The sequence below is a fragment of the Aspergillus versicolor genome (assembly GCF_001890125.1).
Source record: "Aspergillus versicolor CBS 583.65 unplaced genomic scaffold ASPVEscaffold_10, whole genome shotgun sequence".
Lineage (NCBI taxonomy): Eukaryota > Fungi > Ascomycota > Eurotiomycetes > Eurotiales > Aspergillaceae > Aspergillus > Aspergillus versicolor.
The window spans coordinates 689,620-710,962 of record NW_024467533.1 but is presented as its reverse complement, the minus strand read 5'-3'; the positions used below and the strand labels follow the sequence as shown (position 1 = coordinate 710,962).

The 21,343-nt window shown below is 52.0% G+C and overlaps 8 protein-coding genes and 1 non-coding gene across 9 annotated transcripts; 8 read left to right on the top strand and 1 right to left on the bottom strand.

The window, feature by feature from the left end:
* Positions 1-101: 101 nt before the first annotated feature.
* On the top strand, positions 102-1,909 carry ASPVEDRAFT_87519 (MFS transporter; the record flags this gene model as incomplete). The annotated part of the gene is made up of 3 exons (XM_040818084.1): positions 102-454; positions 508-1,623; positions 1,669-1,909. The coding sequence occupies 3 exons, from the start codon at positions 102-104 to the stop codon at positions 1,907-1,909; spliced, it is 1,710 nt and encodes a 569-aa protein (XP_040671968.1).
* Positions 1,910-2,390: 481 nt separating this feature from the next.
* On the top strand, positions 2,391-4,942 carry ASPVEDRAFT_45612 (sugar porter family MFS transporter). Its single transcript, XM_040813340.1, has 7 exons — positions 2,391-2,868; positions 2,924-3,122; positions 3,168-3,592; positions 3,640-3,675; positions 3,729-4,039; positions 4,103-4,349; positions 4,422-4,942. Exons 1-7 carry the CDS (start codon positions 2,673-2,675, stop codon positions 4,517-4,519), a joined length of 1,512 nt encoding a protein of 503 aa, XP_040671967.1. The 5' UTR covers positions 2,391-2,672; the 3' UTR covers positions 4,520-4,942.
* A 212-nt stretch (positions 4,943-5,154) lies between these two features.
* Positions 5,155-6,001, top strand: ASPVEDRAFT_199937 (uncharacterized protein). Its single transcript, XM_040809297.1, has 4 exons — positions 5,155-5,315; positions 5,369-5,419; positions 5,473-5,768; positions 5,836-6,001. Exons 1-4 carry the CDS (start codon positions 5,246-5,248, stop codon positions 5,881-5,883), a joined length of 465 nt encoding a protein of 154 aa, XP_040671966.1. The 5' UTR covers positions 5,155-5,245; the 3' UTR covers positions 5,884-6,001.
* Positions 6,002-6,033: 32 nt separating this feature from the next.
* On the top strand, positions 6,034-6,122 carry ASPVEDRAFT_t124. Its single transcript has one exon. It is a non-coding gene; the product is annotated as a tRNA-Glu (tRNA).
* A 434-nt stretch (positions 6,123-6,556) lies between these two features.
* Positions 6,557-8,681, top strand: ASPVEDRAFT_87516 (Zn(II)2Cys6 transcription factor; the record flags this gene model as incomplete). Its single annotated transcript, XM_040818083.1, has 6 exons — positions 6,557-6,735; positions 6,783-7,040; positions 7,088-7,785; positions 7,829-7,893; positions 7,940-8,153; positions 8,200-8,681. 6 exons carry the CDS (start codon positions 6,557-6,559, stop codon positions 8,679-8,681), a joined length of 1,896 nt encoding a protein of 631 aa, XP_040671965.1.
* A 236-nt stretch (positions 8,682-8,917) lies between these two features.
* Positions 8,918-11,054, top strand: ASPVEDRAFT_314773 (MFS transporter). The gene is made up of 5 exons (XM_040810481.1): positions 8,918-9,210; positions 9,257-9,786; positions 9,834-9,963; positions 10,013-10,291; positions 10,343-11,054. Exons 1-5 carry the CDS (start codon positions 9,153-9,155, stop codon positions 10,927-10,929), a joined length of 1,584 nt encoding a protein of 527 aa, XP_040671964.1. The 5' UTR covers positions 8,918-9,152; the 3' UTR covers positions 10,930-11,054.
* Positions 11,055-11,460: 406 nt separating this feature from the next.
* ASPVEDRAFT_45608 (cation-translocating P-type ATPase) lies at positions 11,461-15,413 on the top strand. The gene is made up of 14 exons (XM_040813339.1): positions 11,461-11,635; positions 11,686-11,756; positions 11,803-12,339; positions 12,392-12,662; positions 12,714-12,954; positions 13,007-13,350; positions 13,406-13,682; positions 13,729-13,788; positions 13,839-14,292; positions 14,336-14,392; positions 14,442-14,511; positions 14,558-14,747; positions 14,804-15,065; positions 15,144-15,413. The coding sequence occupies exons 1-14, from the start codon at positions 11,475-11,477 to the stop codon at positions 15,308-15,310; spliced, it is 3,162 nt and encodes a 1,053-aa protein (XP_040671963.1). The 5' UTR covers positions 11,461-11,474; the 3' UTR covers positions 15,311-15,413.
* Positions 15,414-17,854: 2,441 nt separating this feature from the next.
* Positions 17,855-18,865, top strand: ASPVEDRAFT_55894 (alpha/beta hydrolase; the record flags this gene model as incomplete). The annotated part of the gene is made up of 1 exon (XM_040815131.1): positions 17,855-18,865. One exon carries the CDS (start codon positions 17,855-17,857, stop codon positions 18,863-18,865), a length of 1,011 nt encoding a protein of 336 aa, XP_040671962.1.
* Positions 18,866-19,228: 363 nt separating this feature from the next.
* ASPVEDRAFT_875032 (putative secretory lipase) lies at positions 19,229-20,766 on the bottom strand. The gene has a single exon (XM_040818079.1). The coding sequence runs from the start codon at positions 20,632-20,634 to the stop codon at positions 19,255-19,257; it is 1,380 nt and encodes a 459-aa protein (XP_040671961.1). The 5' UTR covers positions 20,635-20,766; the 3' UTR covers positions 19,229-19,254.
* Positions 20,767-21,343: the final 577 nt, after the last annotated feature.

Here is a 21,343-nt window from a genome sequence, read left to right as displayed (position 1 = left end):
GTATATCAGGGGGTGGCGCCCTTCTCGTAGAGCAGGCCATAACTACAACTGTACAGTAAATTCAGGTGCATAGGATTCTGCGCGAACCGGAACCACGGACAATGGACAAGGAGCTCGCCGTGGCACGGACCGATGCCGATGCCGATATTTGCATTCCCACGGCCACCGAGGCTTACTCCGATGATACCGAGACCGAGACCGATATCGACATCGACACCGACAGTCACACCCTCGAGCACCCCAATTCGCTTGAATTGTCGCGCATAGAGACATACCGGCTGCAACAGAAGACAACAGTTGGGTCGACGAGGGGTCCCCAGCCGCGAGAGACATGGCTGCCCATGGGTGCTGGGAAGGAGTACCCTCCCTTATTGCCCGATCCAGAGGGCTTTGTAGTCGAGTTCGACGGAGCGGGAGACCCAATGCATCCGTATAATTGGAGTTTGACTAGACGGTGCGTTCTCTCAGACCAAGGCTTGTCGGGCTTGGCTAATAGTGACGGCTTAGGATCCTACTCGTAATCATTCTATCATACAGCACATTCGCCAATTCCTTCACAAGCGCCGTCTTCTCCGCCGCCATTGGAGCCGTCAGCGAAGACTTCCATATCAGTCGAGAGGCCGCATCACTCGGCGTGACACTCTTTGTGCTCGGCTTCGCCGCTGGCCCTATCGCCTGGGCACCCATGTCCGAAGTAATCGGCCGGCGCTGGCCAGTCTGCATCGGGGCATTCGGATGTGGCGTCTTCACAATCGCCTGCGCAACAGCCAAGGACGCACAAACAATCATGCTCACCCGGTTCTTCGCCGGCTTATTCGCAGCAGGGCCTTTATCCGTCGTGCCCGCCGTCTTCGCGGACCTATTCGCCCCCGCGCAGCGCGGAATCGTCATGTCCCTATTCTGCATGGCTGTCTTTATCGGACCCTTTGCTGCGCCGTTTGTCGGTGGGTTTATTGCAATGACGCTCGGATGGCGCTGGATCATGTATATCTCGGCCATTATGGTATTTCTGGGATTCGTGCTGGTGGCGCTGTGGATGGAGGAGACTTATGCGCCGGTGATTCTGGTTCACAAGGCGTCTGTCTTGCGACGGCAGACGCATAACTGGGGCATTCATGCGAAACAGGATGAGGTGGAGGTGGCGTTTGCAGAACTCGTGAAGAATAACTTTATGCGTCCGCTGCGGATGCTCGTCACCGAGCCTATCCTGCTGCTTGTCTCGCTTTATATCTCGTTTGTGTACGGGCTGATGTATGCCCTGCTGGGTGCCTACCCGGTTGTCTTCCAGGAGGTGTACGGCATGAATATGGGTGTTGCCGGGCTGGCGTTCATTGGGCTTATTATTGGTGAGCTGCTCGGGGGAGTGTACATTCTGCTCTTGCAGAGCGGGTATGTACGCAAACTTGAAGCGAATAATAACCAGCCTGTCCCTGAGTGGCGTCTGTCTCCGGCGATTGTCGGGTCTGTGGCGTTTGCAGCTGGTCTGTTCTGGTTTGGATGGTGTGGGTATAGACCTGATATCCACTGGATGGCCCCGGTTGCGTCTGGGCTGTTGACGGGGTTCGGGATCTTTTGTATCTTTTTGCAGTGCTTTAACTATATCGTGGACTGCTATCCCACACTGTAAGTTCTCTTCTCTACTGTCGAGAAAACTACTAACGGTAGCAGAGCGGCCTCAACGATTGCAGCAAATACCATCCTCCGTTCGGCGGTAGGATGTGCCTTTCCGCTATTCTCTCGGCAGATGATGGAGAATCTGGGAGTACAGTGGGCCGGGACCTTATTAGGGTGCATCAGTGCAGCGATGATCCCGATCCCAGTGCTGTTCCGAATGTATGGGCCGTGGCTGCGGCAGAAGAGCGCCCTGGCCTGTGCTTCGGTGTATACTAAGGGGGATGTTGATGTATGACGTGGAACTCTTACGAATTACGGACTGTATTTAGCGATGATATACCTAACTTGCTGGATAAATTCACTTCTATTTATTTTCAACGTCGTAATGACAGGGATAAAGCAAGGACTGCCAAGTAGTTGGTGCATGGGAAATATCCGAAATGGCGTCAACAGGAGCAGCATCACGCCTTCAGCAGCTAATAAACAGGCGGTCTCTACCACGGCCAGACCAGCCGAACAGCACGCGAGATAAGCTCATTTGATTCAGCCACTGCCAACTCTTCCTTGAGCCAACGTGTTGACGCCGTATCCGCTGTCGTGACTGATTCAGGGGTGAGCCCTAAGCAACACAGGTATCCAGCCAAGCCGGTGGCGTCGCACCAACACGGCGCCCTGCCCACGATTGGATCGCACCCTCTGCGCGTGGCTAACTCTTGACTGTCACGTCGCGATCCATCTCCCCACCGCGAGTGCCAGCGCGCACTGTGATTGCCCGGTGGTTGGGCCCCAGTCGCTTCCCCAGACTCGATCGCGATGGTGTTATGGCCTGCGAATCACCACTGCGCAGCCCAAATTAACTGGCTGGACAAACACGATGGATAAATCCGACGCAAGGACCATGCTGCATGCGCCCATGCCATTATCGTGCCTTTTAATGCTGATGCTGACCCAAGCCGCGGGCTGTTCCCCGCACAGCAGCATTTAACAAAGCGCCCTCCTCCTCCTCGCTGGCTTTCCTGTCGAATCCATAGGTATCGCAGATTCGTACTTCTACCACCATGGGTAAGCAGCTCGGTCGCCTGCGGGCGGTCTTCCTGGTCTCCATCTGCTGCGTCGGGTCGTTCCTCTTCGCGTACGACACCGGCATCATCGGCGGCATCCTGACCCTGGACTCGTTTATGGAATCGTTCCGGTACGGCGAGGACTCAAGGGCAGACATTAATTCAAATTCCAACAGTCTCTTGCAGGCAGGAGGTATGCCGTCTCCAGCTCGTTCGCTTTCTAGATAGAAGCTCTCGCTGACCTACAGCCTTCTTCTCCTGCTTCTTCGTGTGGCCGTTCACTAAGCGATTCGGTCGCCGCTGGTCTATCGCCCTTGCATCGTTGATCTTCTGCATTGGCGGTATTATCCAGGTCGCGCCGACTCACTCGATTGGCGCCTTCTATGCTGCGCGTGTGATTAGTGGTATTGGCGTTGGTATGGCCACCGTCATGGTGCCCATGTACAGGTATTTCTTTTCCCACCTCAAATCGTCGCTGTGCTAAATATCCAGCGCCGAAATGAGCCCGAAAGAAATCCGCGGCCAGCTAGGCAGTCTGTTCCAGTTCTTCTTCACCCTCGGCGTCATGACCTCGTACTGGATCGACTACGCCGTCGAGAAACACGTCGAGCCGTCCGACCGGCAGTGGCAGATCCCCATCGGGCTGCAGCTGGTCCCCGCTGGGATCCTGGGCGTGGGCATGCTGTTTCTGAAGGAGAGCGTGCGCTGGCTCGCGAGTAAGGGGCGCCACGACGAGGCGCTGCAGTCGCTGATCTGGGTCAGGGGGGGAGAGGACACGGAGGAGGTTCGCGCTGAGATGGCGGAGATTCTGGATGGAATCAGTGCTGAAGTTGCGGCGACGGAGGGCGTTACTTGGAGGGAGTTGGCTCTTTCGGCGAATCGGTATAGGCTGTTCATTGCCATTACTATTCAGATCTGTATGCTCCCCCGTTCCATGGTTCTATCTGATACTGACTCTCCCCAGGCGCGCAATGCACCGGAAATACATCTCTCGCATACTGTATGCCTCTCTCTCTCCACTCTTTATGTTATATATGAAACTAACAACTATAGACGCCCCCCAAATCTTCGGCGCCGTCGGCATCGGAGCCAACGACAAGCTCTTCATCACGGGCTTCTTCGGCGTCGTCAAGGTCGTCGCATGCGGCATCTTCGTCCTCTTCCTCGTCGAGCGCATCGGCCGAAAGTGGTCCCTCGCAATCGGCGCATTCCTCATGGGCTCTCTCATGCTCATCGTCGCAATGCTGGCGAAATCATTCCCAGCGGACCCGGATTCAACTGCAGCAGTAACAGGTATCTCCTCGCATACTGCGGCATCCATCGCGATGATTTACCTCGAGGCGGCGGCTTATAACATGTCCTGGGTACTCCCCCCTCCTCTATAAAACCATTACCGAGATTAAAGGAGTAACTAATATTTGATGCAGGGGCCCGTCCCATGGCTATACATGAGCGAGATCTTCCCAACGCGAATCCGCGAAATCGGCATCGCAGTGGGAACGGCAACGCAGTGGCTGTTCAACTTTGTGTTCTCGCAGGCGACGCCGCATGCGGTGGATAACATGGGCTGGAAGACGTTCCTGATGTTCTGTATCTTCAACTGGGCGATTGTCGTCTACGTGTTTTTCTTCATCAAGGAGACCACGGGCAAGTCGCTGGAGGAGATGGAGGATGGTATGTCGATATTCTTGTCCTATTTTTTAAGGGCTACCATTGGTTTGTTGGGTTGTTGGCTAATTGTTGCAGTGTTTCATTCGAACTTGGTGCACTTTAGGAAGGACGAGGAGCATGTTCATGTTGATGCGGATGCGGATGCGGCGGTGGTGAGTCCGCGAAAGGTATGAATACGGAGGGTATAGTATTTCTATTTAGTTGTAATGGTTTTGGGTCTATTTTCAGCTGGTCGTCTCGTGGTGCTATAGCGCCTATCATAACCCGTCTTCTGATGCCCGGGCTTTAGGGCAAGTGACGTACGCCACGACATTACGAGCAATGCAGGCAATTTCAAATAATAATACATGGCATAAACTCGTATAACGTGGTATTCGTTCCGTACATATACGGCGTGATAATCCTTCAGCTCCACCTTGTAAAAGTTAACAGTTCCTGCAAGACTACACCAATCAACTAACTATCTCGCCCAAACATTCCGTAAGAGCTCTTAGACCGATTGTCTGACGAAAACCACACTCGGTCAAGGCTGAGATCCGAACCCAGTCTCGATGATTGTTCGGCTAATCGAATACACCTCAACAGCTGGTACTGGGACTTGGCCGCCGTCACCGGTCTCAGCTCTCGTTATCACGAGGAATGAATTATACTTCTGGCAACTTGGCGCACATGTGCCAGCAAGGATGTTGTCTACAAGTCGCTGGGTTTCAGTGCCTCTGTCTCGGAGCTCGTATCGCAGATCAGCTTGCCTTGCTAGCTTGGCGTGGGATTCTGTCGGTCTGCAGAAATCCTTCAACAAAGCCAATCAGGGAATTCATCCTTTGAAGTTGAACTGCTGAGCTCCAGGTATAAATAGAGGGTGCCCGCTTGTCTACTGTTAAAGAAAACCAACCATCAAAATGAAGCTTACAGCCGTTGTTATCCCCATCCTCGCTACCAGCGCCTCCGCTGTCCTCGACAAGTGGGCTCGTAAGTCGTCCTACCTGCAGTACGTGCAGTCTCTTCAAACTAACATTAACCAGCCTGGGGCAAACGCGACTACGCCTGCATCAACGCTTACTCCGGCCCAACCGGTTCGTCCCCTCAACCTTATATCAGTACAGACCTCTGATATTAAATAACCCAGAAAACAGCACCATCGCCCCAAACTGGCCAGTCGAGATCCGCTTCAACCGCAACAGCGGTCGCTGCGACGCAAGCTTAGACCACTACCCAACCGCCGAGTACAGTCTATGGCTGCACAACAACCCCGTCCGTCAGCCAGGGGGCTTCGTCACGTCGGAATACCAGGTGAAACTCCAGGACGGGATCCCCTTGGACGCGGGCAGTGTGACCTTTGAACTTCCGGATGATCTGCCTGAGGTTGGTGATGACTCGGTGTGGTATTTGCGGTTGAATACGTATTTGCCTACGGCGCCGCAGGTTTGTGATCCTGCTTGTCTGGTATAGAGTTGACTAATTGAATGGTGTTGCTAATGTTGCTTGCTAGATGCCTTCGTTGTTTAATGCGCTGGGGCCGTTTAGGCTTGTTCGGTAGGCAGCTGGAAGTCAGGGACTGCTGTTGTGATGTGCAGTATATGTAGGGTATACAGAAGAGCTTAGCCTAAGTAACTAGACTCCCGATTGAAAATCAGACCAGTTTTCAGACACTCAAGTAGCCAAAAAGTGCGCCGGCTTGAACAGATCGTCCGACATAGTGTAACGGCTAACATAGCTGCCTTTCATCAAATGAAAGATTGACCGCAGCAGCTCGGGGTTCGATTCCCCGTGTCGGAGTTATTTCTTTTCTTTTCTTTCTTTTTTTTTTTTTTTTTGCTAGTTATAGTTATCAATTAAGTGCTTTTTTATTCGTCAGAGGCAGATCAAATAAAGGAACCTCCTTTTGCTGGTTGAACTGGCTGTCTTCTAACATGTACACTCGATGTGTTAATATATATCTTCGTCTTGTGCTCTTATTGCACTTGCTCGCAGAACACATGGATACAAGTGCCACGACTACGACTGGAACTCTCAACTGACTCTCAAGCCTCTAATTTCCGAATTACAAATAAATAAATAATAAATAAATCAGACATAAATATTAAACATACAGAATGGAGAGAGCATACGTAACTGGAATTTGGGCGGGCGGTGAGTCGGCCCCGATCGGAGATGCCTTCGTGATGCTCCGATCATTCCGATGCCAACACCACCAAGTCACCAACATCAAAATGTCCGGAAAGCTATTCAAAAGCTGCAGACGATGCAGACAGCAAAAGGTCCGCTGCGATGCCCGCACCCACATGCCGTGCTCGAGGTGTCGCACCGCCGGGTGCGACCACGAGTGCGTGCTGGACACCGTCAGCAGGCCGCGCCCATCGGAGCGACGGCGGCATGCAAACACTCCTCAGTAGGTTTACCTGTATAGTAGTGTAGTAGTAGTACTGACATGTCTAGTTCTCGCTTTAGCACGACTACGGCTGCTACTCCACAGAGCACCATGTCCGTGTCGAGCAGCCACCTAGACAACCTCGAACTGCAGCAGTTCAGCCCGCAGGACATGATTGCGCCGCAGTCGGTGATGCATTCCATGTCGGTGAATCTCAGGGAGAGCTCGCCCATCTTCCTGGGGGAGTCGGATGTCGCAGATTCCGGAGGTGACATTATTTCGCGCGGTATCATCCGTGAAGAGGATGCGCGGTGCATCTACGAAAGGTAGTCTACCTGGTACGGGTATGGGGAGAGCAAGCTGACTGTCGTAGATTCATGAACTGCAGCAAAAATTTCATTCCTCTGTTTGATCCCGTCAGAGATACCTTTGACTCTATCCGCTCGCGATCGCTCTTCTGCTTCACCGTGATTGTCTACCTGGCCAGCCGCGCAGCGACTGATTTCCGTGGCAATGTCCACCTCCAGCGCGTGCTCCAAGATGAAGCTCAGCGGCTGGCAGAGGACTCTTTCTTTGCGAAGCCGACTAAATTAGAGACTGTTCAAGGCATGATCCTTTTGGCGGCGTACTCGGAAAAGACCTGGTTTTCCACAGCCCTGATTCTGCGCACGGCGTTGGATCTAGGGCTTGAGAAGTCGCTGGATACTCTGTTGGCCCATAGCACGGCACCACGGAGCTACCTGTCGGCAAGCATGGAAGACCGACAGCTTGTCTGGCAGACACGTACATGGCTAATTTCGTCTACGCTGGAGCTGGACGTTGCCAGTGGAACGGGTCGGAAGTCGCGTCTGGGAGATGTTGACATCTCCAAGCTGCGCAAGTTTCTAGATTACCCTTTATCGCTGCATTGCGACCTGCGGACTGTTTCAATCATCGAGTATCACCAGATTCGGACCAGAGGCCGGCAGATTATTGAGAATTCCACTGCGGCTCAGATTATATCGACGGAACTGCCGGCGATTATGCGGAAACTGAACCAGTGGTGGAAGGAGTGGGACGAGTTGCACCATCGTGAGTTTTTAATGCACTTTTTTGAATTATTCTGACTTTGCAGAAAACGCTTTCCATCCCGGTGCGTTTCAGCGCTCGTCTTTGAAGTTGATGCTCAACTACGCCAAGGTAAGGTATTCTTCTGCTGGGTATATACAGGCTGCTAACGTAACAGGTATTCACGTACTGTGTGACTATAGCTAGGATACAGAAGCTGCAGCAGACACCAGAAGGCGCCCAAGGCGTGGAACCAGACGCCGTCCTCAACCTCTGGAGGGAACTCGTCCAAGTCATCGAGAGCCAATTGACATTTCTGGTGACGGAATCAGCATACAGGTGCCAGCTAATTTGGGCTCCAACATACCCCGCTCTGACCATTGCATTTATCAGTAAGTGTCTGGACCTTCCAGAACGTCACGGACTGACATAGTACAGCAACGTTTGCCATTAGGGTAGCGCGGTGGCACCCTACGCTGATCAACCGACGGCTAGTCCTGCAACGTGTCCGGCAGATCCTCGAGTACCTCAAACAGCCGCCCTACCCGGACATTCACAGGACAGTCCAGATATTCGTCAACTATGCGGGAGCGCTTCTCGCGGAACAGGATTTATGCAACGACAGCAGTAATCCGCAACCTGCAGCAGCACCGTTGAGGAACACAGAGATTGATAGCGAGTCCACATCGGACTTCAACCTACGCGCAGGATCGTCTTCTGAGAACCCAATGATCCCAGTGGAGAAGGAGGCGGATCTGACCGCTTCTTCAGAGCCTAGGCCTGAGCCTGTCCTGCCCAGACTGCTAGGATATGATATCCCGAACTGGAACCTGACGGGGCCGATAGCCGATTCATTCGACCTGTTCGAGGAAGGCCAAACGGACATCTTTGACTTTCTGCCTGACTTGTGCCGGACCTGACTGGTCTGCCTTTATTGACCGTAACCCGCCAATCCTTTTCGGGGAGATGTCCGTATGGTGAAGAACGTGCAGCTGTTTGCTCGTTTGACAGCGGGCTAGAACTGCAGAAGCAGAAGTAAGCCCGTCACATGGACCGCGTGCATATCCAACTGCATTGCGTCCCAATTAACTCAGCTTGTTTGTCTGTCTTGTCCGACTCGGTTTTGGCCAGCCGAGCCCTACATCGGTTCCGATCGGGGCCGGTGTCGGGCCCGGTCTTAGTGCGAAGAATGTTTCAATATACGAGCATTCTCATTGGGAGATCTGCCCATTCCGGAAACAAACTCAACTGTGCGCATGCGTCTGGACAGGTCGAGTCCGTTTCTATGAGTCAAGCCGGATCCTCGCTGCCGAAAGTGAGGGGGTCGATACTTATACTTAAGTCGGCCATTGTGCGCCAGGAATTCTCCGACTGTGTAACCAACCAGCACAATGGAGGACGAAAAGGAAGGTCAAGTAATTTCCGGGTTGGAGAAGGCTCAGACTCCAGGTAAGTTATCGCTACCTCGGCTCCTGCTGGTACTAACATTTCTCAGGAAGCGGTGCTGTCGCTGCCACGAGCTATCCTACGCCTACACCACCGCCAACGCCTATTCCCCCCACTGTGATAACATTCAAAGACTGCCCGAAGCTAAGCCCGTACAATTGGCCGCTCCTGAAGAAGCTCTATGTCGTCTGCTTCACGCTACTGTCGGTGATGAATAGCGGCATCTCCTCGTCGCTCCCAAGCAATGCCGTTCCCTACATCATGGACAACTTCAACATGACGGACAACGGACAAGGCAGTCTACCCACTGGAATTTTCTTAGTAGGATATGTGGTCGGCCCTTTAATATGGAGTCCGTTGAGTGAAACTATTGGACGACGTCCGGTATTACTCTACACCTTTGTCGGGTTTTTCGTCTTTACTCTCGCGTGTGCCCTTGCGCCTGGCTGGTCGAGCCTGATCTTCTTTCGCTTTGTCTGTGGCTGCATGGGTGCCTCTCCGCAGACTGTCATTGGGGGTGCGTACGCGGATATCTTCGAGACTCGGCCCAGGGGGAGAGCAATGACTTTTTATATGGGCGTACGTACTACTTTCTACCGGTTGTGCTGGTTGTGCTGACTGTGTAGGTTGCGAGCTTCGGGCCTATTCTGGGCCCTATCATCTCCGGATTCGCGTCGGAGCATGGCTGGAGGTGGACGTTTTGGGCTGATCTGATTCTCGCCGGTGTCACGCTGGCTGGGCTGATTTTCCTACCTGGTACGCTCCTGATTATCCATAATGGGCTTTTATTTACTAACTCCTACAGAGTCATTCGGCCCGGTGATACTCAAGCGGCACGCCGCCGAGCTGAGCAAGATGTCTGGCACTGAGATAAGGGCCCCGGTGTCGAAAATTGATACAAACCTGGCAACGATATTTCTACGACCGCTGTACATGCTCATCTTTGAACCGATTATCCTCTTCACCTCGATCTACGTCGGGATCGTCTACGCCCTGGTCTTCTTCTTCTTCCAGGCCTACCCCATCATCTTCCCAGAGGTATACGGCTTCAGCATCAAACTGACCTCGCTCGCCTTTCTTCCACGTACCTCCCCTGTCCCATACTACAAGTAACACCCAGCTAATAGTATTATAGTCGGAATCGGCGCCGCATCCACCGCGCTGGCTGTCATATCCTGGGATCTAAAATACGAACGCGCCAAATCACGCAGCAAAACCTGGTTCGGCCTCCCCTTCAGCCCCGAACTACACCGTCTCCCCGTCTCCTGCATCGGCGGACTCGCAATCGTCATCTCCCTCTTCTGGCTCGCCTGGACCGCCACACCAAACATCCACTGGATGGCACCCGTCATGGCCGGGCTGGTCTTCGGCTTCGGATACCAATCCATCTTCACCTCGCTTCTGATATATGTCACGGATGCGTATAACATCTACAGCGCGAGTGCGCTTGCCAGCTCGGTTATCCTGCGGAGCATTCTTGGTGCGGCGCTTCCTGTGGCTGCGAAGCCGATGTATAGGGATTTGGGGGTGGGTTGGGCGACGTCGCTTGTCGGGTTTGTGAGTTTGGCCTGTGTGCCGATTCCGTATGTGTTGCTTTGGAAGGGGAGGTGGGTTCGTGAGAGGAGTCGGTTTTGTCAGATGTTGGTTAAGGAGGGGCCTGCTGCTGTTGGAAATGGGGTTGTGGGTGAGAGGTCTGTTCAGGATAGGGCTGGGGAGTGTTGAATTAATTCCTGACTGGGTTCAATGGAGGATAGGAGGGTGATGAGTGACGACAAAAACATAATATTAATTTTAATTACTCTTTAATTCGCGAATAGATAGCACTGACAAGAATTTCAGGTTTTCCAGTTTGTTCAATGCCCTAACTAACTACGTACATTCAGCACCTTCAGCGCCGCAATCGGCCACACGCGACCAGAAAAAGTAGAGTAACTGCGGCATTTTCGCGCCACGGAACAGCTCGATAAATTCAATCGAGGCGCTGCAACCAGACTCCCTCCGCAAGAGTGGTTCAGATAATGGCGCAGGCGCAGTGCAGTGGTTGGACCAGAAAATCCGCGCGGGCCACCGAGTGATTTACTGCAGCCACTCGGGCTTCACTATCGCGGGCTCTGTCAACCACGCGAGATCGCACAAGCGAGATTGCCCAAGCTCCTCGCATCATGCAAGGGTCTATAAGAGGAGGGAGCGAGCTCTGCATGTAGCTCTATCCTTGCTATTTGATTTATTTATTCTATTTGTTTATTTTGCTGGTAAAGCTATTCGCTATGGAGCACGACAAACACGACAGGATCACTATTGTCGACGAGGGCGTCCCTCGCGATGAAATGCGGTCTTTGTCTCGTCGCAACTCGTCTGTCTCTATTGGCAGTGGCCGTGGTCGAGTCGTTGCTCCGGAGAATCTGCTGCCTATCACATACCGCACGCTGTAAGGAGATACCACCCTGCTTGCGTGGCGCATTCTGATATACTCTGTAGATCATTCAAGGTTGATGACACGTCCGGGAAAGACGTGCATTCCAATAAAAAGGAACAAGAGCAAATAAAAGGTTAGATTCCTCTCCTCATTGCGTCATACCATTGCTGACGATATAGGGCTCGCGGAACTGGACTACCACCTCCTCTCTGTCGACGAGCTGCATAAACGACTCGCAACCTCCCCTCAGGGCCTGCAAAGCGAGCAGCTCAGCAGACTAGTCGCCAGATACGGTAGAAACCAGCTATCGCCGCCCCCGTCAAGATGGTTCCGCACCTTGATGGGCTACATCTTCGGCGGATTTGGCAGCATCCTTCTCGGGGGTTGTATCCTGGTCTTTATCGCGTGGCAACCGCTCGGCCGTCCCCCGTCACAGGCGAATCTGGCCTTGGCTATTGTACTTGCCGTGGTATGGCTCCTACAGGCCGCCTTCAATGGCTGGCAGGATTGGTCGTCGTCTCAGGTCATGGCGTCGATCACGACCATGCTGCCGGACCAGTGTGTTGCCATTCGCAATGGGAATCCGACGGACTTGACTGCGGTTGATCTTGTGCCTGGTGACTTGATCCAGATCAAGCAGGGGAATAAACTACCTGCGGATGTGCGCCTGATTCATGCTTCTGCTGATGTCAAGTTTGATAGATCTATCCTGACTGGTAAGTACACCATTTCTGTTGTGCTGTATGTATTGTATTGCTGACCGTCTAGGCGAGTCGGAGCCTGTCCCTGGGTCGGTGGATTCAACAAACAACAACTTCCTCGAAACGAACAATATCGGCCTGCAGGGCACATACTGCGTCTCAGGAGCTGCACTGGGCATCGTCGTCGGAACAGGAGACCAGGCAGTGTTTGGCCGGATCGCCAGCCTGTCCAACGGCCGGAGAACAGAGTTAACGCCCATGCAGAAGGAGATTCTACGATTCGTCCTGATCATTGCGTCTTTCATCATTACTTTCGTGATAATCATCATTATAATCTGGTACGTATCCTGGCATTGTAAAGAGAGATACTAGCTGACAGGCGCGTCTAGGGCTGGGTATCTGCGCAGAGACCATCCGGACTTCATCGACGTCCCAACCCTCATTGTCAGCTGTGTCAGTGTCGGTATAGCATTTATCCCAGAGGGCCTGCCGATTTCGATTTCCATGGGCCTTACCATTGCTGCTGGGATTATGAAGAAGAATAAGATCCTCTGCAAGTCCCTGGCAACGGTGGAAACCCTCGGTGCTGTCTCGGTGATTTGTTCAGACAAGACGGGCACTCTTACCAAGGTATTTCTCTCTCACCCTTAAGTATTAGTAGATAGTGCCACTAACAAGCCAGAATGAAATGTTCGTCACAGATTGCTTCTCCGGCAGCGAGGAATACACCTCCGACGCAGCCAAAGAGCGCATGGCCCACGGGATCCCAAACAAATCGATCAATCTCGTCCGTTCAGTAGGAGGACTCTGCAACGCTGCTGAGTTCGATGCAAGCACACTGGACCGTCCGCTGCACGCTGCAAAGGTCTTTGGAGACCCTACCGACCAGGCTATCCTGCGGCTTTCGCAGTCTCTCGGACCGGTTAATGAGCTGCGCGCGCAGTGGAAGAAAACGTTTGAGATTCCGTTTAATAGCAAGAATAAGTTTATGGTGAGGGTTATGAAGTCGGTTGACGAGGGCAGCGCGTGAGTACCTTTACCAGTTTTACATGCTTGTATCTGTCTGATGGCTGAGTTGTAGGTACCTATTCATCAAAGGCGCCCCGGATATGCTTCTTTCGAAATGCGCATACGTGATTACCAGAAACGGCGAGACCGAGGCCCTATCCCAGAGCGATCGCAGCAAGATCGAAGCCATCAAGGACCGCTGGTCGGCGAAGGGGAAGCGCGTTATTCTCATGGCCCAGAAACCGCTTTCGAGTGACGCGGTGAATGCGACTTGCGATGAGAAGGCGGTTCTTGAGTCGGCTGTGGACGGTCTCACCCTTGTAGGGCTGGTTGGACTGATTGATCCTCCGGTAGGCTGGCCCTACTTGTCATCTGAATACAGGCTAACGGGTACAGAGAGACGAAATTCCTTCTGTGGTTAGCACGCTCCGTGGGGCAGCTATTCGTATTATGATGGTAAGTTATATATACCAAGTCGTAGACGTGCCGCTGGCTGATAGTATCAGGTCACCGGGGACTACAAGCTCACTGCGCAAGCAATCGCCATTGAATGCGGCATTATCAGAACGCATCCTGACCTGGTCCACGATATCAAGGCGTTGGACTCGGATGAAGGATCCATCAAACAGCCCGGTGCAACAACCGCCATTGTCATCAGTGGCCCCGAGCTAGCTGATCTCTCTGACAGCGACTGGGACAGGCTATGCGGATACGATGAAATCGTCTTTGCGCGAACAACACCGGAGCAGAAACTTCGCATTGTCAAGGAGTTCCAGGGGAGGAATAACATCGTCGCCATGACGGGTGACGGCGTCAACGATGCTCCGTCTCTAAAGGCAGCAGACGTGGGCGTTGCTTTGGGAAGTGGATCTGATGTAGCGATTGAGGCTGCCGATATTGTTCTTCTTGATTCGTTCTCTGCTATCGTTGAAGCTGTCAAGTATGGCAGACTTGTTTACGGTATGTTTGGTTCCTGTGATTTGGGTTGTACTAATTCGATCAGATAACTTGAAAAAGACTGTCATCTACCTACTTCCTGCTGGGAGTTTCAGTGAACTATGTACGTTACAACTGTTCTCACTGTTCAGACTCGACCACTAACAAACCAGGGCCGGTCATAACGAACGTCGTCCTGGGCGTGCCTCAAATCTTGTCTTCTTTCCTCATGATCATCATCTGGTGAGCTTCCATCTGCAACTTACTGGGACATAGTTAATAGTGATAGCTGTCTAACCGACTGCGCCGGCGCAATAACTCTCGCATTCGAGAAGCCAGAATCCGACCTCCTCCTGAGACCACCTCGAAACCCTAAGAAAGATCGTCTGGTCGACGCAAAGCTCCTCGGTCACGCATACTTCTTCATCGGTCTATACGAGTGCTTCATGTCTTACGCCATGGCATTCTGGTACATGCAGGTAGGTCCTCAATAAACCGCACCTAAAGAGAACAGGAAAGTTGACCATCCAAACAGAGAAAAGGCATCCCATTCAGCGCAATGGTCCTGCGCTACGGGTCCATGGATCCCAAATACGACCCCGACTACGTAACCCAAGTCGCGAACGAGGCATCCTCGATTTACTTCGTCAATCTGGTCTTCATGCAGTTCTTCAACCTGCTCGCCGTCCGGACCCGGCGGCTGAGTATTTTCCAGCAGCCGCCGATTCTGAATAAGGAGACGCAGAATCTGCTTCTGTTCCCGGCTATGGTGTTTGCGCTGTGTGTGGTTTTTATATGTAAGCCCCGCCCTTTTCATTTTGATACTTGGTTTGTTTTATTCTGGCTTTTGGGTGATTAATGGATTATTGTGACAGTCCTGTATATCCCGGCCTTGCATGAGTCAATCGATACGACCACGGTGCCGGTAGAGCACTTCTTCCTCCCGATTGCATTTGGACTGGGGCTTTTGTTTCTAGACGAGGCTCGGAAGTATTCAGTGCGGCGCTGGCCGAAGGGTGTCCTGGCGAAGATTGCCTGGTAAACTATTGTAGTTCGACTGGGGGTGATTAAAATGGATGTCGGGCAAATTATAGTAAATAGATCATGTTCTAAGAAATTATATAGATAAATTAAAATACTGCCACACCAGCCTGATGATGCAAGATAGTCTAAAACGTCGTGATTTCTCGGAAATGCTTAATTTGATATCTTGCGTGAGGCTCTGCGATGCTATAAAGGACAACTCCCGGTTGAACAGTAAAGTGAAACCTGGAATCAGAAGTTACAATCTTGTAGTTGAAGGAGCTGGAGTTAGGGCAAGTGTCCGAAATAGGAAACACGGGGTGGACTGAGACCATTTGGGTCAGTCGCAGCTTCCGCATGTAAAGAACAGGAGGAGTACACTGGGAAGGCGCGACTGTGTACTGGAGTAAATGGAAGGACCAAAGGACTCGATCGCAGCTTCCTTTAAGGCAAATACTGCACTGCTTTTCCTGGAAGGAGCGATGAACGTCCGGCCAGTTGTGAATGGTGGAATTGGACGTATGCTGTAGTAGGCCGTCCTGCAATGTAGCTGGACTGTTTTCTGCAGTAAGCTGTAGGTTAGTGCTGAGTACACAGGGCCCTATATTACTTAACTTGCAAATCAAACACATATGCCGTCTCTTTTCCGGTTAGAGCACCCGAGAAGTGGCAGACCTTTTGAAGAGTATCTGGGCGTAATATATCAGCCAACATTTCTTGTCTTGACGACCCTGTAACTCGCCCTTAAACTAGCCAAGTCCTGCAAACTAGATCCTTCGCCGAAGGGATCTCGTTACGACCCCGCCATTTGAGGGGAAGCCGATTGCCTAGGAAAATAAGATAGTGCACCAATGGAATGCGTCTGCAGGGTGACCTTACCCTGAAAGGGCACGGAGGTGGGTGTTATTCGAGCGAGCTTAGACTTAACAATATACCGTCGAAAGGTATATAGCTAGCACTTTGATGCAGAGTCTGGTGAAAGACAGTAACATCGACAACTGAATTTAAATATTCAAGGTACCTTTCCCCCAGAGAAAAAAGAGTCAGTCAATGCTCACCGCGAGTCGCAGACATACAAGCCGATTTACAAATACAACATGAAGATATCTTTTGTCCTCCTTAGCATCATCGCCGTTGCATTGGCAGCCCCGGCGCCAGAACCGCACATGAATGCTGACACGATCGAGAAGCGCCAGGGTTGTACCGCCTGCGTCAATGGAAGATATAGCTGCTGTGCGAACGGGCTGTGCCAATGGTATGAGTGCTAGTCAGGGTCCAGGCCATTTCCGGAACGGAGGGAGTGGGTGGCCCTATTTGTGATATAGGCTGTCAGCTCGCTGGCTGGTCATTTGTGCTTAGGAGATATATTGGCTGCAGGCAGGTTGACGATTGACGGGAAGGGGGCGTAAAATAAGACTATGCAATGGAATAGTTAGTGCTGACGGAATGGAACTACCCTGAAAGGTCACGGAGTCTGACAATATGTTTGAGTGTATGTACTTCGTAGTGCAGTGTTAATGCATATAAAGTCAGCTCCTCCTCGCCGATTCTACTCTGAAGAACAGGAAATCCAGAACTAAACTCAGAAACTATCAAGGCACTTACCCTATCCCTCGAGATTGATATCAAGACTTACTAATGAGTCGCAGCATATAACCCGATCTCCAACATGAAGATCTCTCTCGTCCTCCTTAGCATTGTCGCCGTTGCAATTGCTGCCCCGGCACCAGCAGCAGAACCAGTCGCCAACGCCGACACGATCGAAAAGCGTCAGGGGTGCGGTCTATGCATCAATGGAAGATATAGCTGCTGTGGTACTACCGGGCTATGTCAGTGGTACGATTGCTAGTCGGGATTGAATACAAGGAACTAGGGTATCTCGAGTGATTACATATCAGATGGCTGTTGTATTGAGCGTGGAGTCCTATCACGCAAGAATCATCCCTCTCCAATAAAGACACAGTCCAAGGCAGCAGAATTGAAAAGACTCGTATGGTAGACCCGAGAAACTATCCAAGGAATTCGGTAGCCTGGAGCGGATCTGCCTCTGCCAAGGTCGAAATAGAGCAGAGGTGAAGCACTTAAAGTTGTCTTCAGCGAGCGAGCTTATGTAGATCCGCTGGTGACACTGGCTCTCTCACCAGGTACACTGTGGAAGAAGGAGAAATGCGGTAGGCGCTAATGCAAGATGCTTATGATTGTGGGTCAGATATAGAGGCACTATTGGCTTGTAACTGATATCATAGATACATGTGGGTACGCCATGCACTGCGGGAAGAAACCTTTACCCACCACGGTGATCGAGAAGCTGGTCGAGGAGGGTTTGGTCCACAGGTAAGCAAGCTGCAGTACGCGTAACCACGATGTTTATAAGCAGGGAGCATTGTACTTGGCTGACGACATATTGGGTTGGAATCAGTTGGCTGTGCAGAACCACCTACCTCCATGGATATAAAAGCGTAGAAGCCTGCCCGAAAATGAATTCACCTTCAACCCCTTCAAGCTTCGCAAGCGCGCAAAAGAAAGCATCATGAGAGTCTTCAACGGACTGCTGACCATCAGCATGATGGCACTCCTCAATACAACCCCTGCAGCAACCCAGAACATGTCCTTCGGCGCGGACAACTTCTACCGCAGCCCTAACGTGACAGTTCAGCCCATCAACTTCCCCACGCAGAACCAGATGAGCATCGCAGGCAACATCTTCGTCCCCAGAACCCTAAACCACACCAACAGCACCAACACCCCCGCCATCGTCGTCGGCCACCCCATGGGCGCCGTGAAGGAGCAGAGCGCAAACCTCTACGCCACCAAACTCGCCGAGCAGGGCTTCATCACCGTCTCGCTAGACCTCCCCTTCTACGGCGGCAGCTCCGGCGTGCCTCTCAACGCAGTGTCTCCAGACCTCTACGCCGAGGCCTTCAGCGCCGCAGTCGACTATCTCGGCACACAGCGCAACGTCCACCACGAACGCATCGGCGCGCTAGGAATCTGCGGCAGCGGCTCGTTCGTCATCAGCGCCGCAAAGATCGATCCACGTATAAAGGCCATTGCGACATCAAGCATGTACGACATGGGCGCCGCAAACCGCAACGGCCTACGCCATTCCCAGAGCATAGACCAGCGTAAGGAACTCATTGCCGCAGCCGTACAGCAGCGCTGGGTCGAGGCCGCCGGGGGCGAGACGGAGTACTCCCCCGGAACCCCGATTAATCTCACATCCGATTCGACGGCGGTGGATCGCGAGTTCTACGACTTCTACCGCACGAGGCGTGGGGCTTTCACGCCTGAAGGATCGACGCCGAATCTTACGACTTCGCGGTCGACGACGAGTAATGTGCGCTTCATGAACTTTTACCCGTTTAATGATATCGAGACGATCTCGCCAAGGCCGTTATTGTTTATCTCGGGGGACCAGGCGCATTCGCGTGAGTTTAGTGAGGATGCGTATGCGCGTGCGGAGGAGCCGAAGGAGCTGTATTGGGTGCCTGGAGCAGGTCATGTTGATTTGTATGACCGTGTGGAGCTTATTCCGTTTGATAGGCTTACCCAGTTCTTTCAGGAGAACCTTTGAACTGGTCTTATAAGATAGATATGTACAGTAGGGTATTAGTTGATAGGACAGATATAGTGACAGTGCCCAGTCAGGGCAATAGCTAGCCCGTCTTTCTCAACCGGGATATCAGTCATTCTAAGATTGAGTGTCTCTGGCAGGTTGCAATATACTCTTGAAGTTTGATTTGACTTTCTGGCTTGGTGATGTGACTGTCGAATGGAGATAGGTTGGTAGCTTGGCGAGGGTCGAATTTGTTATACTTATACTCTGCATTAGCTACCGATGAACATCTTGAAGAATTTTACATTCTTCAAAGATCTTGAACGTGGATAAGTATTATTCTATAATATCTATGGTTTTCCAGTTTCAACCGCATAAACCCCAACTTCTAGGTCCACAATTCGTCGTCACTCAACATACAGCTGCCCTCCAGATATCCAGACCTGTTCGACAGTAGAAAACCGCTGAGTAGCAGGTCTAATCTTATCCTTAGTACATCCAGCCTCCAGTTCCCTCCCGTTAAACCGATCCGCAATCCATGGGAAATAGACTGCGTGGGAAGCCTGGACGACGCCGTCATGGTCAAGCCCAGGGAGAAGTCTATACTGAGCAGCAGACTCGGGGAAAGCATCACACTGCTCGTCGAAGATCTTCTCAATATGCGAATGAGGGAGGATAAAGTCCGTCTCGCCATGGAGCACGAGCAGTGGACCGCCGAGCTCATGGGAGCCATTGCCATGATACTGCCGCTGCCACTGTTGTACCTCAGGGGCAGAAGTAAAATTGGCTTCGTTGAGGTACATATCGGCGAGTGTCATATTCCAGAGCAGCGGGATGGCGACGTTCAGACACCCATCCATCGAGAGCTCCGAAATCTCAATGAGCCTTTTGGTGGCGTACTTGGCGAGATCGAACGACGGAAACAGACGCGCAATAGACCGAAGCATGTACGGAATGAAGACCTCTTGAAGCGGTCCGCCTTTGGCCTTTTCAATCACCCAGGGCACTAAGGACATGACTTCCATGGCTGGAGAGATTGCGACGGCGCCGATGAACCCGCCAACAGCGCGCTTGTGATCGACTTCGCGCTGCGCGGTTCGCCAGGCTGTGAGGCCTCCTTCGCTGTGGCCGACGACGACCCACTCGTCTGAGATTTGGTCACTGAGGTGCGCGCGTGCAGCATTGACGGCCAGGCTGACGTCGTTGGCGTGGGCTATTCCGGCATTGTACATGAAGCCGTTGGGGATGGTGGTGCCCAGACCCGCATAGTCGGGGGCGATGACGACGTAGCCCTGCTGCGCGAGTGCGAAGGGCCCTTGCCATTGGTATTGAAGGCGTCTGTCGTTGGAGGGCGCGCACTGGGGTGTGTAGCCGGCGGTGCCGTGCGCCCAGACGACGACAGGGAAAGGCTTATCGGTGCCCAGGGGATTATGGTAGGGGGTGAGAACGAATGCGGAGGCTGGAAGTAAGGCGCCATTGATGTCCTGGCTGACATAGGAGAAGCGCGAGAATGACAGACCGGACGGAACCCAGAATGATTCGGAAGCAGTGCTAGCAGGCTCGTCTTGCCATTTTATAAGGGAACCGATAGAGTAGTCGTCAAGGTTCTCGGAGGTTGAATAGAGAGGGTGGCTGGAGAGGTCGGGGTTCTCCCACAGGCCAGCGTCGAGGGCGAAGGCCTGGTCGTAGGTGGCTCTGCAGTCATCGTCACATGTAGAGGGGAAGTCGACGGCTCTGATAGTAGCTGCAAAGAGCGCCAGCTTGAGGAGTACCAGTATCAAAGCCATGATAGCATTGATGTTGACCTGGGGTGGTAGGAGAGGACGAGGCTAAAGAGGAAGGAGGAAGATATTTAACCTTAGAAGTGAGAATGCAGACCAGAAAGTCAGCTGTGCAGCAGAAATTTCACCGGAATGCATATCTTAATGCTCACAAGTAGGTTTTGTTCATTAAAAGCGTGATATGTGAAGCATCAATTGATAAATGAAATGTGAGGTACTGAACTAGATTACTTTACAGATACTGTTACTAATTGTGGCCAGAACGCTGCGGCCACTTCTAAATATATCAAAATACAACAGTGAAGTTAATGCTGGCAAAGGGCCAATACGAATACCGCTATAAATCAGATACTACCAAGAAGGCATGTTAGCAGAGTTGAAGATTATGTTATGCATAACAGCGCATTGCTATATGATAATAATAGAAGGGCTCTATTCACCATAACCTAGATCTAAGAATATAACCTTCTAACTATCATTTGGATACTGCAATTGGATACGGCTGTATATTCGTCTGATTTCAATACAGCTCTTAGTGGTACCAGGTGTCACCAGCTACAGCCCCGGATTCAAGATAAAATAGTTATATAGCCCTGAATATTATAATATCGCGTCATGCAGAATGAAGGATGTACCAGTCAGGCGGACTTGGTTTAGTGTCGGAATAACATACTGGGTGTGATCAAGATGCAAGTTTGATCCTAGCAACTTCTTT

Bases quoted from the DNA above. Each gene is read 5' to 3' on its own strand.
- ASPVEDRAFT_199937 (XM_040809297.1), top strand. From the start codon at position 5,246: ATGAAGCTTACAGCCGTTGTTATCCCCATCCTCGCTACCAGCGCCTCC. The intron at 5,316-5,368 runs GTAAGTCGTCCT...AACATTAACCAG, and splicing joins TGTCCTCGACAAGTGGGCTC to CCTGGGGCAAACGCGACTAC. The intron at 5,769-5,835 runs GTTTGTGATCCT...GTTGCTTGCTAG, and splicing joins ATTTGCCTACGGCGCCGCAG to ATGCCTTCGTTGTTTAATGC.
- ASPVEDRAFT_45612 (XM_040813340.1), top strand. From the start codon at position 2,673: ATGGGTAAGCAGCTCGGTCGCCTGCGGGCGGTCTTCCTGGTCTCCATC. The intron at 3,593-3,639 runs GTATGCTCCCCC...GACTCTCCCCAG, and splicing joins TGCCATTACTATTCAGATCT to GCGCGCAATGCACCGGAAAT. The intron at 4,040-4,102 runs GTACTCCCCCCT...TATTTGATGCAG, and splicing joins CGGCTTATAACATGTCCTGG to GGGCCCGTCCCATGGCTATA.
- ASPVEDRAFT_314773 (XM_040810481.1), top strand. From the start codon at position 9,153: ATGGAGGACGAAAAGGAAGGTCAAGTAATTTCCGGGTTGGAGAAGGCT. The intron at 9,787-9,833 runs GTACGTACTACT...CTGACTGTGTAG, and splicing joins CAATGACTTTTTATATGGGC to GTTGCGAGCTTCGGGCCTAT. The intron at 10,292-10,342 runs GTACCTCCCCTG...ATAGTATTATAG, and splicing joins CTCGCTCGCCTTTCTTCCAC to TCGGAATCGGCGCCGCATCC.
- ASPVEDRAFT_45608 (XM_040813339.1), top strand. From the start codon at position 11,475: ATGGAGCACGACAAACACGACAGGATCACTATTGTCGACGAGGGCGTC. The intron at 14,293-14,335 runs GTATGTTTGGTT...TAATTCGATCAG, and splicing joins GTATGGCAGACTTGTTTACG to ATAACTTGAAAAAGACTGTC. The intron at 15,066-15,143 runs GTAAGCCCCGCC...TTATTGTGACAG, and splicing joins GCTGTGTGTGGTTTTTATAT to TCCTGTATATCCCGGCCTTG.
- ASPVEDRAFT_875032 (XM_040818079.1), bottom strand. From the start codon at position 20,634: ATGGCTTTGATACTGGTACTCCTCAAGCTGGCGCTCTTTGCAGCTACT.